Raw genomic sequence first — 18717 nt, 5'->3', positions numbered from 1 at the left:
CATCACAATTAAAAGAACCAAAGACTTAAACAACTTCAGTCTGTGTGCACTGAATTTATTCAAGACACAAGATTCACAATTTGAGTTGAATTACTGAAATAAATGAACTTTTTGATATCATAATTTATTGAGATGCAACTGTATATACACACTGTTTACACACCCTTGTGCAAATGTTGTGAAGACTGTGTTTCTTGTGCAAGAAAACATCAATATACAGATCACAGGAAAGAGCGAGAAACAGAGAAACAACTGTCACATCTAACATCTCACAGCCTCCCTATAGCACCACTAATGACAGCATCAGAGATTAACACCACACATTACATGCTCTCAAGCACAGCACTGCATCACAGAGACACACCAACACAACAGCATACTGCAGTTCTGTCTAGTGATTGTGAACAAAGATGCCATTATGGCTGCGAACAAGAAAAATAAACAACTGAATATTGATCATCTTGTCTTAGATATTCAGAGCAGCTGATGTCAAAAGAACATTATATAGCACTCACTTTTCACCCCAATTCTACACTGTACACAAAAACTCTCTTCAAAAATAAAAAAGTTGTGCTGCTTATTTATTTTTCAGGATTAAAAAAAAATGTCAAAAATAGATGTCATTTAATGCTGTAGAGTTTCAAAAGCCATCACACACTTTCTTAGTCAACACAGACTGCCACATCATTACTATGTAAATTTGGCATTTACCCCTCAGAGTTCGCAGGCAAACAGGAAGCAGAGAAAGTATGGCCAGGTTGCAAACCACTCTCTTGAATGCAGTACTGATTGAACTGCTTTTTAACTAAGATCACACAAGCATACACACAAAAATTCACCTCAAAAAACAGACCAAATGGCCATGCAAAGAGGATTTAGCTAATCCCTGACCTCCTGTGACATGGTGGTTTTACAGCAGAAGTTAATGGACATTGGACATGACATAAACAGACATGATTTGATAAAGAAATCATTGTCCTAGAATGTCAGGAAGACTTTGTTCATTATAACTGGGATTTCTTTCTCATTGTTTGCCATAATATGGATTAATCAGTAGTAATATGATGGGAAAAATCTGCCATTTAACCGTATCATACACCTTGACATCAGTGAAGTCTTTATAAATTGCTGTGGAAGTAATCACTGTTAGAGTGCAAATTGATTTGAAATACCACTCTATTCCCATCAACTAATGTAGCTTTAAACTGGTAGTTCACCCCAAAAATGAATATTCTGTCATTTATTTGTTATTCTGTCACCATATTTTCTGCACTATAAGGTGCACCGGATTATAAGGCGCCCCTTCAATGAATGGCCTATTTTAGAACTGTTTTCATATACAGTCTTGTTCAAAATAATAGCAGTACAATGTGACTAACCAGAATAATCAAGGTTTTTCGTATATTTTTTTATTGCTACGTGGCAAACAAGTTACCAGTAGGTTCAGTAGATTCTCAGAAAACAAATGAGACCCAGCATTCATGATATGCACGCTCTTAAGGCTGTGCAATTGGGCAATTAGTTGAATTAGTTGAAAGGGGTGTGTTCAAAAAAATAGCAGTGAGGCATTCAATCACTGAGGTCATCAATTTTGTGAAGAAACAGGTGTGAATCAGGTGGCCCCTATTTAAGGATGAAGCCAACACTTGTTGAACATGCATTTGAAAGCTGAGGAAAATGGGTCGTTCAAGACATTGTTCAGAAGAACAGCGTACTTTGATTAAAAAGTTGATTAGAGAGGGGAAAACCTATAAAGAGGTGCAAAAAATGATAGGCTGTTCAGCTAAAATGATCTCCAATGCCTTAAAATGGAGAGCAAAACCAGAGAGACGTGGAAGAAAACGGAAGACAACCATCAAAATGGATAGAAGAATAACCAGAATGGCAAAGGCTCAGCCAATGATCACCTCCAGGATGATCAAAGACAGTCTGGAGTTACCTGTAAGTACTGTGACAGTTAGAAGACGTCTGTGTGAAGCTAATCTATTTTCAAGAATCCCCCGCAAAGTCCCTCTGTTAAAAAAAAGGCATGTGCAGAAGAGGTTACAATTTGCCAAAGAACACACCAACTGGCCTAAAGAGAAATGGAGGAACATTTTGTGGACCGATGAGAGTAAAATTGTTCTTTTTGGGTCCAAGGGCCACAGGCAGTTTGTGAGACGACCCCCAAACTCTGAATTCAAGCCACAGTACACAGTGAAGACAGTGAAGCATGGAGGTGCAAGCATCATGATATGGGCATGTTTCTCCTACTATGGTGTTGGGCCTATTTATTGCATACCAGGGATCATGGATCAGTTTGCATATGTTAAAATACTTGAAGAGGTCATGTTGCCCTATGCTGAAGAGGACATGCCCTTGAAATGGTTGTTTCAACAAGACAATGACCCAAAACACACTAGTAAACGGGCAAAGTCTTGGTTCCAAACCAACAAAATTAATGTTATGGAGTGGCCAGCCCAATCTCCAGACCTTAATCCAATTGAGAACTTGTGGGGTGATATCAAAAATGCTGTTTCTGAAGCAAAACCAAGAAATGTGAATGAATTGTGGAATGTTGTTAAAGAATCATGGAGTGGAATAACAGCTGAGAGGTGCCACAAGTTGGTTGACTCCATGCCACACAGATGTCAAGCAGTTTTAAAAAACTGTGGTCATACAACTAAATATTAGTTTAGTGATTCACAGGATTGCTAAATCCCAGAAAAAAAAATGTTTGTACAAAATAGTTTTGAGTTTGTACAGTCAAAGGTAGACACTGCTATTTTTTTGAACACACCCCTTTCAACTAATTGCCCAATTGCACAGCCTTAAGAGCGTGCATATCATGAATGCTGGGTCTTGTTTGTTTTCTGACAATCTACTGAACCTACTGGTAACTTGTTTGCCACGTAGCAATAAAAAATATACTAAAAACCTTGATTATTCTGGTTAGTCACATTGTACTGCTATTATTTTGAACAAGACTGTATATTGCGCACCAGATTATAAAGCGCATAGAATAGAAGATGCAGCTGTCAAACGTTTGACTGAGTTTGCGTTATGCATCCACTAGATGGAACTGTGCTAAAGGTAATGTCAACATTTTGACAGAGGGCCTTGATCCATATATAAGGCGCTCTGGATTATAAGGCGCACTGTCGTTTTTTGAGAAAATTAAAGGCTTTTAAGTGCACCTTATAGTGCGGAAAATACTGTAGTCACCCTCGTATCGTCCCAAACCCGTAAGACCTTTGTTTTATCTTCAGAATGCAAATTAAGATATTTCTAATGAAATCCGAGAGCTTTCTGACCCTGCATAGACAGCAACTCAGCTACCACATTCAAGTCAAAAAGCTTCAAAAGACAAGACCGTAGCTTCAAAATCAAGGTTGAACCACTGATTTTAACAATGTCTTACTACTTTTCTGGACCTTGAATGTGGTAGTTCTGTTTCGGTCTGTGCAGGATCAAAAATCTCTCTGATTTCATCAAAAATATCTTAATTTGTGTTCATCACAAAAGCAAAACGTAGATTTCTGAACTTTCTGAATCCAAATAGCAGCATAGATGTACTGTATACTTCACTACCTGAATATCCAATTCCATGACAGATGAGCTAAGAAATAAAGATGGCTTTTGAAAGTTTTGGATGGTGGTCAGTTTAAGGGTAAATGTATGATTTGACCAACTGTTTCAATTTTTGATGTCATTTCTCAAAAAGAAATTGTTGCAGATCACTAAGTTATTATATTGCTTCAGAGGTTTGTCCGAAATCAGTTTAGGGAGGTACTACCTTACATGCATAAATGCTTTCTGGCACAGCCACTGTCTTCGTCCATCATAGTTTGGTCAAACAGTGTACACTACTCCACAGTCTTCTGGCTGGAATAATTCATTACTTCAATAAATCAGGTCCAAATTTCTACAGATCTAAAGGTGACACTCATATTCTCTCAAATGGTAAAACCACTCCAGATAGTCATCGTTGGCTCTGCCTAGATTTCATTTCCTCACAGGATATTGGCTCAACTCCCATTGCTAATGTACAGGAGACAAAGAAACAGAGGGAAGAACCACTGGATGACAGGAACAGATAGAACAGAGGTAGAGAACAGTAGATGCAGTAGGAAGGAAATCAAACCAGTTTTAATTGCAAGCTTAATAAAATATGTTTTTGTGCCGAGGCAATCTGCTACCTAGTCTGCTGGTTGTATTAAAACAAAAAGCCTGTGCAGAAAAAACACAGCTTCACAACGCCTCTCAGCCAGAGCGCTACAATTTTAATTAGGGTTCATTTTCACTGAATCTAATTAGAAGTACGAGAGTGGGGGAAGACATGGCAAGAGGGTACGCAAATGAAAACTGCTTTCTGTGTCATCCTGAATTCAGTCCCTCATTGCGAGAAAAACTGCATAAAAAATGCCCCTTCTCTCTCCTCAAAAGTTGAGTCAGAGTAAAAAGAAAAAGAAAGAAAGGAATTAATGGAGAGATTGAGTGTGCTCTTGAGCAAAAAGAGGTGAGGGTTGAGGACAGGACAGGGAACTTGCCACAGGTGGGAATTAAATAACATTAAAAAGCACATAAATGCAAACTAAAGAAGAGAAAAGTACGGCCCAATTCGCATACCTGGAAAGAACATACTGCATACTTTATAGTGTGTACTGTATGCGCTCTAGTTAGACAGTATGCCACAACTTGGTACAGACCATCGTATCATATAATGTAATGTGGGACATAGTACAAATCTTGTCCCACATGCTATGATTTGGCAAGCATTAAAGGGTTACTCCACCCCAAATTGAAAATCGTGTTGTTAATCTCTTACCCCCATGTCTTTCTAAACCCGTAAAAGCTTTGTTCGTCTTCGGAACACAATTTAAGATATTTTGGATGAAAACCGGGAGGCTTGCAACTGTCCAATTGACTGCCAAGTAAATAACACTGTCAGCCAAGGTCCAGAAAAGTATGAAAGACATCGTCAGAATAGTCCATCTGCCATCAGTGGTTCAACGTACCGTTGTGAAGTGACGAGAATACCTTTTATAGGCAAAGAAAACAAAAATAATGACTTTATTCAACAATTTGTCATTTTGCTTAATAACATTATGGTTGAATCACTGATAGCAGATGGACTATTCTGACGATGTCTTTCATACTTCTCTGGAACACCACTAACTAATCACTAACTTATATTTCCAGTGCTGATGCCCCTTGTTGTGGTCTTTGATCTTGAAAATAGCTGATGATTAATAAAATGCTGCTCATAACTGGTGCTTTCGTTTACGTGAACTTTGTTAAATTTGCAGATAGCATTGGTATTGAAGATCGCATGTAAATGTTTCCAGTGATATATTTTTGGTTTGGAAATCCAAATCTTAAATTTGAAGATGACAAAAGTGCTTCTATACAGCCTTAGGGACAGAAAACTTGAATTTGATTTCCTGGGTTGGCATCATATGCACTATTTTATTACAGTTTTACTCTTTTGGTTTTGACAACACATTTAAAAAGTATTAAAAACTTAAAGTTCTTATTTAAAGTTTGTCTGTTACAGGCTTTATTTACACTGATGTGAAAATTGGTTTCCTTGTGTGTGTGTGTGTGTGTGTGTGTGTGTGTGTGTGTGTGTGTGTGTGTATATATATATATATATATATATATATATATATATATATATATATATATATATATATATATATATATAAAATACAAGGAAACCAATTTACTGTTTCCTGTGTGGGTGTGTGTGTGTGTGTGTGTATGTGTGAACAAGTACACTTCTGAAGAAAACTTTTGTTGATTTCTGTGTCTATATTGTGTTCTTAAATCTTTACACTAAACTTATTCATTAATTAAACTGAAAAAAAAAACTATTCTACATTTGGGAATGCCTGAGGGTGCAGCAGATTTACATTTTTGGGTGAATAATTCCTTCACTAAAACACATAAGTAAGCTACAACACAAATGTAATGATGAAATACTTTGCTTGTAAAGTTAAGTAACTCGTTTCCGCAGGTTTTCCAAGTAATTTCAAGCTTAAATAAATAAAGAATTTAGAAAACTACCAGCTGCAGTAAAAAGCAGGTTTGAAAAGCAGTGCAATTCTAAAAGAGCACAATCACTGCACTCAATGCAAACATAATCAGTCCAATAATCAGTCATTTAAATGCAAACAGCATTTTAAAAGGTATAAAGTCAAGAAAAGAGTTTGTTTATCACCTCAGTGTGTTTCATACACTGCAACAGGTTTAAAGGGCTGCCCTCTGTATCCTCAAAGGGAAGAACACAAGACCAACAGTTATGAGCAATTTCCCGGAGCATTTCCAGAAAGGCTGCTGGTGATTAGAAAATTGCCTAATTTGCTACTTTAATGAATTAAGTGAGTGGAGCAGATTTTAGGCCAGTGCTTTAGTGGCAGTGATAGATATGTGGACAGACCAGTATGTGTAAAGCCATTCAAGTCTGTCCAAGCGAACTTGTGCAATCAGAAAAAGTGGCTTGAGCACACAAAGCCAACCAAGACTCAAACCAAAAATGACCACTCCCAAAGACCAGAACAGAACCAGCAAGGTCTGATGAGTACACAAGCCGTTTCTACTAACTGAGCTGCACAATTCTGTGAGAACATACTGCAGTAGAGCAGCGCCAGGTGGAAGTGATAGTTTCTAGTCTACTTTTACTGAAGTATGAAACACTGTGGGAGGAATTTACTAAGAACGAGCACAATGCCTTACTTCCTCGCATCCTTTCGCTCTCCCCTGGCTCCACAACCTCCTTGTCTAAGGTACTGTAAAAGATATTCATAAAATAACAGACACCATCTGGCCTGCTGGCATTCGCTGCTCTTTATGGGGATTTAATGATGGCTAAATATTACTGTCAGCACTGAAAGGAACACTTTAAATCATCCACTGATATTCCTCGTAAAAGTACCAATCAAAAACCTGCATTAGCCAAAGTTGCCAAAGGCCGTAGTAAACCTATAGTGTGTGGATCATGCTCCACTGGGACAACGTAAGCCAGAGAGAATATCAAACAATATAAGCCATAAAATTCATCGTTGGCTTGCAGGAGAAAAGTTGTGTATGTTAATTGGTGTTTAATATTTTAAGGTAAGTGCAATGTAAAACATGATGTGCACACTTTGTTCTCCAAATCAGCCCATTATAAATGATTATTTAAAGTGTTGTCAGCATTTACAGTGCCTGACTCTGCAGAAGAAAGTTTTGTGAACTTGAAGTCTACAAGCAAAAATCATTTAATAAAAATTTTTAAAGCTCTGTGGCACAGCACAACCCTGCGAGTGAAGAAATGTATTTGAACCACCTGATACCTTCAGACAGATGCCTATGGCCAGACATTATACTACAGAGGTCAAAGGTTTCAGAAGCAATCCATCACAAATGTCTTGCCTTGAGAAAGGTCATACTGAGGATATCTGTAAATCTACATTAACAGCCCCTCAGCTGTGTGTGCTTAAAGATTTACAAATGATCTGCATAACTGCAGCAACACACTCTGTTTAAACCTTGCAAGCCGCCTTGCTGTACTGTATGCAGCCTACATAAACAGCTGCCTTCAAAGGTCAAAAGTATACTTCATTTTTATGCATTAGCAAAGTATTTGTAAATGATTTCAACAGTTTGGCTTTAACGTGTTGTTAACATTAGGTACATTTACATGGACACTTTTTGCTTCCATTGAAATGAATTAATTCTGATTGACGACTCCGAACATGGTGTTTACATGAATGCTAAATAAAGTGATTGGGTTGATATGCGTGTACATGTCACAAGCTTCTGATCGGATTTACTCTTTTGACATGCATACACTGCATGAATATAAAGAGTTTCCCGCTGCTGTCATACTGTTTTAAAAATCACACTTGATATTTATATATATTTATATACTCCAGGTCCTAATTAGGCGACAATTTCCACACCCGAAACCAGTCATCTGTGGATGATACTCTTAAACAAGGACTGGTGGGACGCTGTGCTGCTCCAAATGAAAGGGGAGTTTTATAATGAATTTATAAATACTGTATAAAAACATCCCTTAATAATTATATTTCAAAAAATTATCAATGTATTATGTATTAAAATAAATAAAAATTAAATAGGCTCTGTCCCAACTGGCACACTTGTTGTGTAATGGTTCTCAGTTCCAGTCCTCGCGATCCCCTGCTCATTACGTTGCTTGCACACTTTGCAACACTTTTAAAGAGTGGCGCTAAAAGCATGTTAGGTTTTATCTGAAACATAATTCACGAGTTCACAGTTACATATAATTAGCTGGAGTATGTTAATGCATATTTGATGTTTTTGTCAGTGGAAGGACTCGAATGGCCCGAACCTATAATACCTAGTTATAAATGTTGGCCTTGTTGTACTTCACTAGTGCTCCTTTCAACTTTTTTTTCTTACATGGTCAATACATTCTGAAATTGTCGTTAGAATTTGACCAATGAAGGAATCTTAGAGGGCTGCTAAATTATACCATTCAAACTGGCTTCGTGTCTTTAGCATATAATGCCTTAAAATCATGTCTGCATAGGCAGTTCACTAAGTTTTGGAACAGAGCCACAGAAACTCACTTCCAAAAAGTGAAAAGTGAGAGCACTGATGAGGTGGTATGTGGACTATTTAAAGGTTGTGCACTGGGAGGTCTTCCATGAGGGTACCACCAAAGATCTGATTACAGACATCACACATGCTGTCACTGCATTCTGTGTGTCTCGCTTGCATATGTCAGCAATATTCTGGGAAATTTCATTATGACTCAACTGTGCATTCCAATAGATCTCCACTGGCTTATCAGCTTTCTGTAATGAACTGTCAGTAATATCACACTGCAGCAGCTTGAACAAAACAATTTATAGTAACTGTACCACTGAGTGTCCATGCAATCTGTTTCTCATAACATGTTACTGGATCCCAGGGTTTTTCCTGAATAGAGAATTATTAGGTGTCCACCTCTGCCAAATTTTGTGCCGGCTCTGGTTGTCAACTAAATTCAGGCAGGCAGTCACTTGCAAACGTCACCCGTATGAAAAAAATATTGCTCAGTGGTTGCTTATCCTAAGCTCAGTAGACTTAGATGAGATTATCATATATCTCTCATTTAAAATCCCTTAGGAGAAGTTGAAGTAGACACAAATGAGACATGAGAAATATGAGGGGAAAAAACTTAAAACAGAGAATGTGTTGGAAGAAACAAAGAATGTATCTTTATTGTCTTGTCGCAATCTCTATCAAGACTCCATTATAGGAATATTTTATTGCTCAGTGGCTGCACTTTCTAACCTCGGGAGACTTACTTGTGATTCTCATGTATTTCTCATTTTAGTCTAAACATGATGTTTCTCCTAAAAATCATTAACAAATCCAAAATGGCAATTTAAGAGAAATGAGGGAGAAACATGGGAGGTCTCTTTATTGTCTTGCTGTAATCTCTTGCAAGACTCCATTATAAAAATGCTTTACTGCTCAGAGGTTGCTGTTGCTTTTTTTATTACGATGGGGTTTTTCACCTTTAATGGTCAGGACAATAGGAGTAGAGACACGACATAATTGGATAGTTGAAAGTTTAACAGGATAAGGAAAGTACCTTTAGCTGTGATTCGAAGCCATGCTATCTGAGGTGCAGCTGTGCCTTTATGTCAATATGCTGCCCACAAAGCTATGGCTCTGACAGTGGTCACTCTATGCTCAGGATACTGAGGGGTGATTCTCTTATATGTCTCATTGAGATATCAGCTTTGTCTTAAGATGGCTTCAATTTTATTTTAGAAGAAACATTAAACTTTTACTAATATTGTAAACACGAAAACTATCATTTAAATAGCATTAAACATTTCAGAATATAAAGGGTTCCTAGTTTAAATGTTTACATTTATATTCAACATCCACACTAGTAAGGGCTTGCAAGTGCAAGACATTTAGCATAAGAGCAATACCTTTTTTTTTTTTTTTTTCACAAAAATACCTTTTTTCTGCTTTGTTTAGTATAAAAATATCATCTTGTTCAGCCCATTTTTGCACGTATGTAAATAAAGGTTATATTTCCTCTGTTAAATCATTGTGCAATGAAACACTGTCTACAGAAAACAACTTCAAGTATGACACTTTACACTTTATCCACACTTTACCTTTAAGGAAGTACTAGTGTAATCAGAGAAAGGAGGTCACAGGTGGTTCATACCGATGTCATAGGACAGGAAGTCAGAGGAGAAGCATTTGGCCCCATTACTGAGTGAGGTGTCATTATGAGTGTTTCCCCCGAACACTAGCAGAACTCCACTGATCAGCACAGCGGAGTGGAGGTATCTTGCCAGGCCGCTTTCCTTCAGAATAAACCTGGGGAGAAGCAAACACACATCTCATTGGCTATTGTAATACACTGTGTGGGTGAGTGTTTAGCTAATGGCATGGAACAGTTGGTCTGAAGGTCACTCTCCACAGGCTAGGTCAGATACGCAGACTGACACCATCAGTAATATTGCACCACAGAGACATCTACCCACACAAAGAAACACACACGTATGCATAAGCACTTACGCACACACAATCACAAACTCCCAAATTCAAATTCTGTCAGATTAAGAACCAGACAGAGTTTTTACATTGATTTAAAGGGTTAGTTCGCCCAAAAATGAAAATTATGTAATTAATAACTCACCCTTATGCTGTTCCAAACATGTAAGGCCTCCTTTTATCTTCGGAACACAGTTTAAGATATTTTAGATTTAGTATAAGAGCTCTCAGTCCCTCCAATCATTTGTGGATTAATGCGTATTAGAGATGCGAACCGTTTAAAACAATTCAGTTCGATTTGGTGAACTGAATGATTCGTTCGCGAACCGGAAATCCAGCTGCTTTGATTTGAACTCTCTCTCACACAGACACGGAAGAGAAGACAATGCTGAATAAAGTCGTCGTTTTTGCTATTTGTGTACCAAAATGTATTTTCGATGCTTCAAAAAATTCCAACGGACCCTCTGATGTCACATGGACTACTTTGATGATGTTTTTCTTACCTTTCTGGACATGGACAGTATACCGTACACACAGCTTCAATGGAGGGACTGAGAGCTCTCGGACTAAATCTAAAATATCTTAAACTGTGTTCCGAAGATAAAAGGAGGCCTTACATGTTTGGAACAGCATAAGGGTGAGTTATTAATGACATAATTTTCATTTTTGGGCGAACTAACCCTTTAAGTCTCACAGGTTTTAAATTCAGCATAACATAGCAACAGTTACTGGTTTGTTTCAAGTCTTAGTTTAGTCCCTTAGTCCTAGTTTAAGAAATTCAGATTGATTTAGTAACTTTTTTTTTATTAACCAAAAATTCAGTTTGAATTAATCATTTGTTCAGAAATCAGACTACACTGGTCACACTGAATATTGGTTTAAAAATCAGACAACACTTGTCACACTGATAGTTTTAATTCTCTAAAAACAACCCACTCACATGTGTTGGTCACTCACTATTCAGACTAAATGGGCCTTTCTGTAAGATTGTGATTTACTAAAAAGAACCAGCTCTTAAGAGTCATTCGTTTATATGAATCAGACTGCACAGGGTTGAATTTGTATGTTTTTGAAACTTTTGTTTTTGAAATCAGCTGTTCACTTGTGAATCAGACCACACAGGCCTTGCTGTTTGGTTTTTTGATCCACTAAAAAGAATCAGGTCCTAAACGCCATTCATTAATAAAATAATTTTATTTTTAGTTTCCAAAAATATACAATATACAAACTTCAAAAATGTGCAATGGGTTCTTAAAGTCATTCACCACTTTCCATCTCATGTATCATATCTGCTTCAACCTCATTGTGTTTATATGTGTGAGAATAAGCACTCTGTGTCACTCTGCATCCACTCAGCACTCCTCTCTACACCCTGTCAAACACCTCGAGTCCTGTTAGCAAAGCATTGTTTGATGCATTGTGCAGCTCCTTTCACTTACTTTGCCAATCAAAAGCCAGAGTGAGGAACGCACAGTCAGACACAGTGTGTGTGCAAGTGAGAGATCCTTGCGTTTAAGGGTAAGAGAGATTTTAGAGACAGGTTTCACTGTTAGGCCAAGCAAAGAGACGGTAAATGTAAAGGCGGGGGGGGGGGGGGGGGGGGGGGGGAGGGAGCTGGGTCTCTTTTGTCTTCCATCTGCAAGCACAGAAGACAGTGATGTTCTAGGAGAAATGTATATAAAAGCTTTCTTTGTGTAGAGAACAACTTTTAAGAGAACCGTCTTTAAATATGAAAAGGGACGAATGCAAAAAGAAACCTCAAATTAACTTCTACCACTACTTTGTGCTTTGTCTAAGCTTCAAGAAGTGTTCCATAGCATTCATAAAGTCATCGGTGGTACCACTGGGTTCAACTGTAGGCCAAACACTACATTAATAATAACAAATGTCATAACATTTCCAAGTTAGTTTTGGAGTTAAAAGGGAAAGGGTGTAGTATCTGCACCATTGGCAGCATCAAATGTGGCTACTATCCATTTGTTTGACTGACCAGTTATGACCAGATTTGAAAAAATTGCTGGAAACTGGGGGGAAAAAAACGTAAGGTTACTATTTTACAGTGCCCTTTTTTCACATAGCATGTAATTACATGTTACTTGTTACATGTCATTATTACTCTGTACTTTTTTTTTTTTTATTCCAACCACCTATATTTGATGTACAAATAATTTTACAATTTAAAGAAATATCCTGTCTTGCTTGAAAAATACATATATTTACTAGGGCTGAAACGATTCCTCGAGGAACTCGAGTAACTAGATTACAAAAAATTATCAAGGTAAATTCCTCTGCCTTGAAGCCTTTAATTTATTTTAAATCTCACGCAAGGTTCTTTCGCCATGATTTTTTTATGTGACACAACGCGTTTACGTCACTCACAGAGAGGAAGGAGACACAAGGAGTCAGCAGTGTTTTGATTTGAGGGCGCGGGCAAACATAAAGAGAATGTCGTGTCGTGTGACCATTGCAAGATAGAGCTGGCATATCACAACTAGGGCCCTATGATTTCCGCGATGCAGAAAACGCGGAGGGAATCGCGGAATCCAGTCATAAAAACGGAATTTACAGTTTAACGCGGGATGGTACGGAATTTGCCAATTTTTTTATGAATCAATCAAAAATAGGTCATTGCACTTACATCAAATCACGATATGGACTAATATCTAGGGGTGTGACGGTTAGTATATAACCGTGAGACCGACGGTTATAGTTGAACACCGTCATTAGAACTCTACAACCGCCAAAACCGTGTCATTAAAATATTTTTTACAAACATTTTTTATCAAAAATTATTTTCATTTTTTAGATAAGATCATAAGATGCGCAATATATCGGGAGACATGGTTTTTACCACTTAATGAAGTTTTGTAAATCGTCAGACATGATATTTACCACTTCATAAAATTTTGCTTTGTAGAAAACCTTTCTTAAAAACGAATTTCGTTTTGTACAAATTTTATCTTAATTTTAATAAACGTTTCATCAACCAATTGCATGTATTTTAATAAATAAAAAGCAAGTAAAGCAGACAATGATAACCGTTACATGGAAGCACCAGCGCGCAAAGCATTGCATCGCCATAGACCGCAAAACAAGCAACGGATGGCGGGCGGGTGCGGCTTTGAAATTTGCTCTATGATTTCCATGAAGCAAAAAACGAGGACGGAATCTCGAAATCCAGTCATGAAAATGAAACTTGCATTTTAATATGGACAGTCATGGAATTTGCCAAAGTTAGCATAAAATAATCAAATCAAATCTCCATATGGACCAGTATCTGTAAATGTTAAGCCGCAAAAGTTGTTTAAAATATAAATCCGTGTTCTGCGCGTCTCTGTGTGAATTAATGAATGGCAGAGACGTGCAGGTTTGTTTACTACATAGACTGAAGCGCATGACGCTTGCATTAATTTCAGCATCTGAGCTTCAGAGTTCTCTCTCCTTCAAGCGATCTGAACTTTTCAGTTCATCTCAATGGACACACAGCGCACCTGTATTTGACGCTCTGTAAACTCTTTGTGAATGCGCATGACTCACCGTCGCTTTACTGATAGCGCTGTTCCCTTTCAGTCGGTCACTCTCGACGCCACGTCGGATGACCGACGAATATGGGATATCGCTTCGATAGACCAATCTACTTCGAGTGTAAACTAAACGAGCCAATGCACATTGGCATGCAATTATTGCATCCAGCTGCCGCTGATCACTGCGTGAGTATAAGAGGGCAGCAGGTGCAATGCATACCAGCTTTTCGCTTCGGAGCCGAGCGTTAGTATCGCTCTGCTCAACTGTGTCTGCTGTGAACTACGGGTTCAGCACGCTCTCGGAAGCTTCGTGTGTTGGCGAGACGGCGCTTCAGCGGCGGTCGTTCCTGTGTCGAGTGGATTTGCACACTTCAGGTTGCACTACCCCTGTCGTGTTGCAAGCGGCCATCCCCCCTGTGCGCCTCAGCACTGAAAGAGCATTTCCTAAAAGAGCAAATTCTCTCTAAAAGAGCTTCACGGGTGCGTCTTTGTAAAGACGACGGATCGTCCTTATAAGGATGCCGTTTCACCCGTGCGTTTCTGGGTGCGGTCGTTACCTGGCACCGGGTGATGGTCACGATCGCTGCCTCACGTGTCTGGGCGTCGAGCACGCTGAGGTGGCTTTCGTGGATGAGTCATGTTCTCACTGCGGGAATATGACCATCTCGGAGCTGCAAACCAGGCTTCTCCTGCTGGTTCTCAGCGCCCCACCCCAGTGCCTTTCTTTCCGGAAGTGCATGACGAGCTCACCAAGTCGTGGATGGCACCTTTTACTGCCAGAAACCAGCCGGTGGGCTCCTCCTCCCTCACCACCCTCGAGGGCGGTGCAGCGAAGGGGTATTCAGGAATCCCGTCGGTGGAGCGGGCGGTAGCGATGCAATTGTGTCCTAAGTCCGCCACCTCCTGGCGTGGAGACCCGGTGCTCCCTTCCCGGGCCTGTAGGCACTCGTCTGGTCTGACCGGCAGTGCCTATGTGGCCTGCGGGGAAGCTGCTTCCGCCTTACACGCTATGGCATTACTGCAGGTGCACAAGGCTAAGGCACTGAAAGACCTGCACGAGGGTGGTCACGATCCAGCGCTTCTGGAAGAGCTCCGAACCGCCACTGACCTTGCGCTTCGAGCGACGAAGGTCACCGCGAGTTCGCTGGGTCGTGCGATGTCCACATTAGTGGTCCAGGAGCGCCATCTGTGGCTGGGTCTGGCAGACATCAGGGACACCGACAAGGTCCGGTTTCTCAATGCCCCTGTGTCCCAGACCGGCCTCTTCGGCGACGCAGTCGAGATTTTTGCCCAGCAATTCTCGGCTGCCCAGAAGCAGACTGAGGCGATCCGACACATCCTGCCCCGGCGGGCAGCTGCTGCTATCTCCACCCACCTGCCGGCTGCAGTGCCCCAGCCTGCTCGTCGCCGAGGGCAGCCCCCTGCATCCGCCCCTGCTCACGCGTCGCATCTGCAGCAGCCTCCAAGTGGTGCCGTTGAGCTGGGCACAGGCAGGCTGCCCCTCCCGTCCTGGCCCCCGTCAAACCTGACGGTAAGCAGAAGAGCAAGAGGCCCTGGGACGGGTGACCCAGAGAGAGGTAGCTGCTTTCTGGGGGATGGTGTAGGCACCTCTCCCTCCCCTGGAGGAGGGCCAGGCGGAGAATTTGGAAATCTCGACAGGAGAGTAGTTTCCTCCCTCTCTGGGTCCCAGGAGGGCACGGAGAGTTGCGGACGGCCAAGCACCGGACCTCACTCATCCTCCTCCTTCGCCAGATGGCAGCTGCGGGCGGTTCGAGAGCGTCAACAAAGGCCCTACTCACGCACCCTCTGCCAACCCGTGGAACCAGGTGAGCCCTGCACCCCACACTCGCACCACACTCCGGCCTGCTCACAAGCCGCCCGAGTTGGGCCCCTGTGTTCCACCTCGCTGCCCCACTGCGGGTACGGCTGTGGTTCTGCTGGTCCCGCTTGTACGGTTCTTAGGCGCCTGGTCAGCGCTACCCAGCCCGTCTCGCTGGCTTCTGCGAACCATCAGCCTCGGCTATGCGATTCAGATTGCCCGGCTTCCCCCCAAGCTCTGCGGTGTCCGCTTCACTACAGTGGAAGCGTCCGATGCCCCTGTCTTGCGGAAAGAGATCGCAGTCCTACTGGCGAAGGCCGCGATAGAGCCGGTCCCTCCAGCCGATATGAGGAAGGGGCTTTACAGCCCGTACCTCATTGTACCCAAGAAAAGCGGTGGGTTACGACCGGTCTTGGATCTGCGAGTTTTGAATCGGGCCCTCTATTGGCTACAGTTCAAAATGTTGACACAGAAACGCATTTTCAGGTGCGTCCGTCCCCAAGATTGGTTTGCAGCGATCGACCTGAAGGACGTGTACTTTCATGTGTCCATACTTCCGCGCCACAGACCTTTTCTGCGGCTTGCGTTCGAAGGACTAGCATATCAGTACAAGGTCCTGCCCTTCCGGCTGTCCCAGTCTCCCTGTGTCTTCACGGAAGTCACGGAGGCAGCTCTCGTTCCTCTCAGAGAGCAGAGTGTTCGCATTCTCAATTGGCTGATACTAGCACAGTCTCGAGATCAGTTGTGCGAGCACAGGGATGTGGTGCTCCGGCACCTGAGCCTGTTGGGCCTTCAGGTCAGCTGGGAAAAGAGCAAACTCTCCCAATTGAAGAGGATCTCTTTTCTCGGTATCGAGTTGGATTCGGTCGAACAGACAGCACGCCTCACAGAGGAACGTGCGCGGTCGGTGCTAGCCTGCTTGAATACGTCCAAGAGCAGGACGGCGGTCCCACTGAAACTCTTTCAGAGGCTCCTGGGGCATATGGTGGCCACAGCGGCACTTACACCGCTTGGCCTATCACATATGAGACCGCTCCGGCGCTGGCTTTATGGCCGAGTCCCGAGGTGGGCGTGGAAGCGCGGCACTCACCGGGTCCAAGTTACACCGGCCTGTCGCCAAACCCTCACTCCGTGGTCAGATCTGGCATTCCTATGGGCAGGGGTGCCCCTAGAGCAGATCTCCAGGCATGCTGTGGTTTACACGCATGCCTCCACCACCGCCGGGGGGGCCACGTACAACGGGCATGCAGTCTCAGGGGTTTGGACGGGCCCGCAGCTGCAGTGGCACATCAATTGCCTAGAGTTGTTAGCAACGCACCTTGCCTTGAACCGTCTCAAAGGTCTCTTATGAGGCAAGCCTGTGCTGGTCCGATTGGACAACACTGCGACTGTTGCATACATCAACCACCAAGGTGGTCTGCGCTCTCGTCGCATCTTGCAACTCGCCCGCCACCTCCTCCTTTGGAGTCAGAAGGTTCTGAGGTCACTTCGTGCTGTTCACATTCCAGGCCTGCTCAGTCGTACAGCCGACGAGCTGTCTTGAGCAATGCTCCCGGGAGAATGGCGACTCCATCCCCTGACGGTCCAGCTGATTTGGAGGCGGTTCAGAGCCGCTCAGGTAGACCTGTTTGCTGCTCCAGAGACCTCTCACTGCCAGGCTTTCTACTCCCTGACCGAGGGAACTCTCGGCACGGACGCACTGGCACACAGCTGGCCGCGGGACCTACGCAAGTATGCGTTTCCCCCAGTGAGCCTTCTCGCACAGACGTTGTGCAAAGTCCAGGAGGACGAGGAGCAAGTCTTACTAGTAGCGCCATATTGGCCTACTCGGACCTGGTTCCCCGAACTAGTGCTCCTCTCGACAGCCCCTCCTTGGCTGGTTCCTCTGAGGAGGGATTTACTGACTCAGAGACGGGGCACCATTTGGCACCCGCGTCCAGACCTTTGGAAACTCCATGTTTGGTCCCTGGACGGGACGCGGAGGTTCTAGGTGACCTACCCCAAGAGGTAGTTAACACCATCACTTCGGCAAGAGCACCGTCTACGAGACACGCCTATGCCTTGAAGTGGAACCTGTTCGTTGAGTGGTGTTCTTCTCGCCGAGAAGACCCCCGAAGATGCCCGATTGCGGCCGTGCTATCCTTTTTGCAGCAAGGGTTGGAGCGAAGGCTGTCTCCCTCCACCCTCAAAGTCCAGGTTGCCGCTATTGCTGCGTACCATGACCCTGTGAATGGGAAGTCTTTGGGTAAGCATGACCTCATCATCAGGTTCCTTAGAGGGGCCAGGAGGTTAAATCCATCCCGGCCCCCCTGTATACCCTCTTGGGACCTGTCTCTAGTGCTTAAATCACTACAGCAGGGCCCATTCGAGCCTTTGCATTCAGTTGAGCTAAAGTTTCTTTCATTGAAAACTGTGCTCCTGCTTGCACTGGCCTCCATCAAGAGGGTAGGGGACCTGCATGCATTTTCGGTCAACGATTCGTGCCTAGAGTTCGGGCCGGCTGACTCCCAGGTAATCCTGAGGCCCCGGCCTGGCTACGTGCCCAAGGTTCCCACTACACCCTTCAAAGGCCAAGTGGTGAACCTGCAAGCGCTGCCCCTGGAGGAGGCAGACCCAGCCCTGGCTTTGCTTTGTCCTGTTCGAGCATTAAGGTGCTACGTGGACCGGACGCAAAGCTTCAGGACCTCAGACCAGCTCTTTGTCTGTTATGGAGGTCGGCAGAAGGGGAGTGCCGTCTCTAAGCAGAGGATGGCCCACTGGATTGTGGATGCCATAACCCTGGCTTATCAGGCTCAGGGTGTGCCCTGCCCGTTCAGGTTACGAGCTCACTCAACTAGAAGTGTTGCATCCTCCTGG

General features: G+C 42.8%; 1 protein-coding gene across 1 annotated transcript in view; it reads right to left on the bottom strand.

The window, feature by feature from the left end:
* The window catches only part of atrnl1a (attractin-like 1a), a 314332-nt gene that overhangs the window by 233401 nt on the left and 62214 nt on the right, over positions 1 to 18717 (bottom strand). The window contains exon 10 of the mRNA XM_052572190.1: positions 10187 to 10341. Coding sequence (XP_052428150.1) covers positions 10187 to 10341 — 155 coding nt within the window. The remainder of the gene's footprint in view (positions 1 to 10186; positions 10342 to 18717) is intronic.

This window comes from Carassius gibelio, chromosome B13 (assembly GCF_023724105.1).
Source record: "Carassius gibelio isolate Cgi1373 ecotype wild population from Czech Republic chromosome B13, carGib1.2-hapl.c, whole genome shotgun sequence".
NCBI classification, from domain to species: domain Eukaryota; kingdom Metazoa; phylum Chordata; class Actinopteri; order Cypriniformes; family Cyprinidae; genus Carassius; species Carassius gibelio.
The sequence above is the reverse complement of the archived record's forward strand: the minus strand, read 5'-3'. Positions and strand labels throughout refer to the sequence as shown.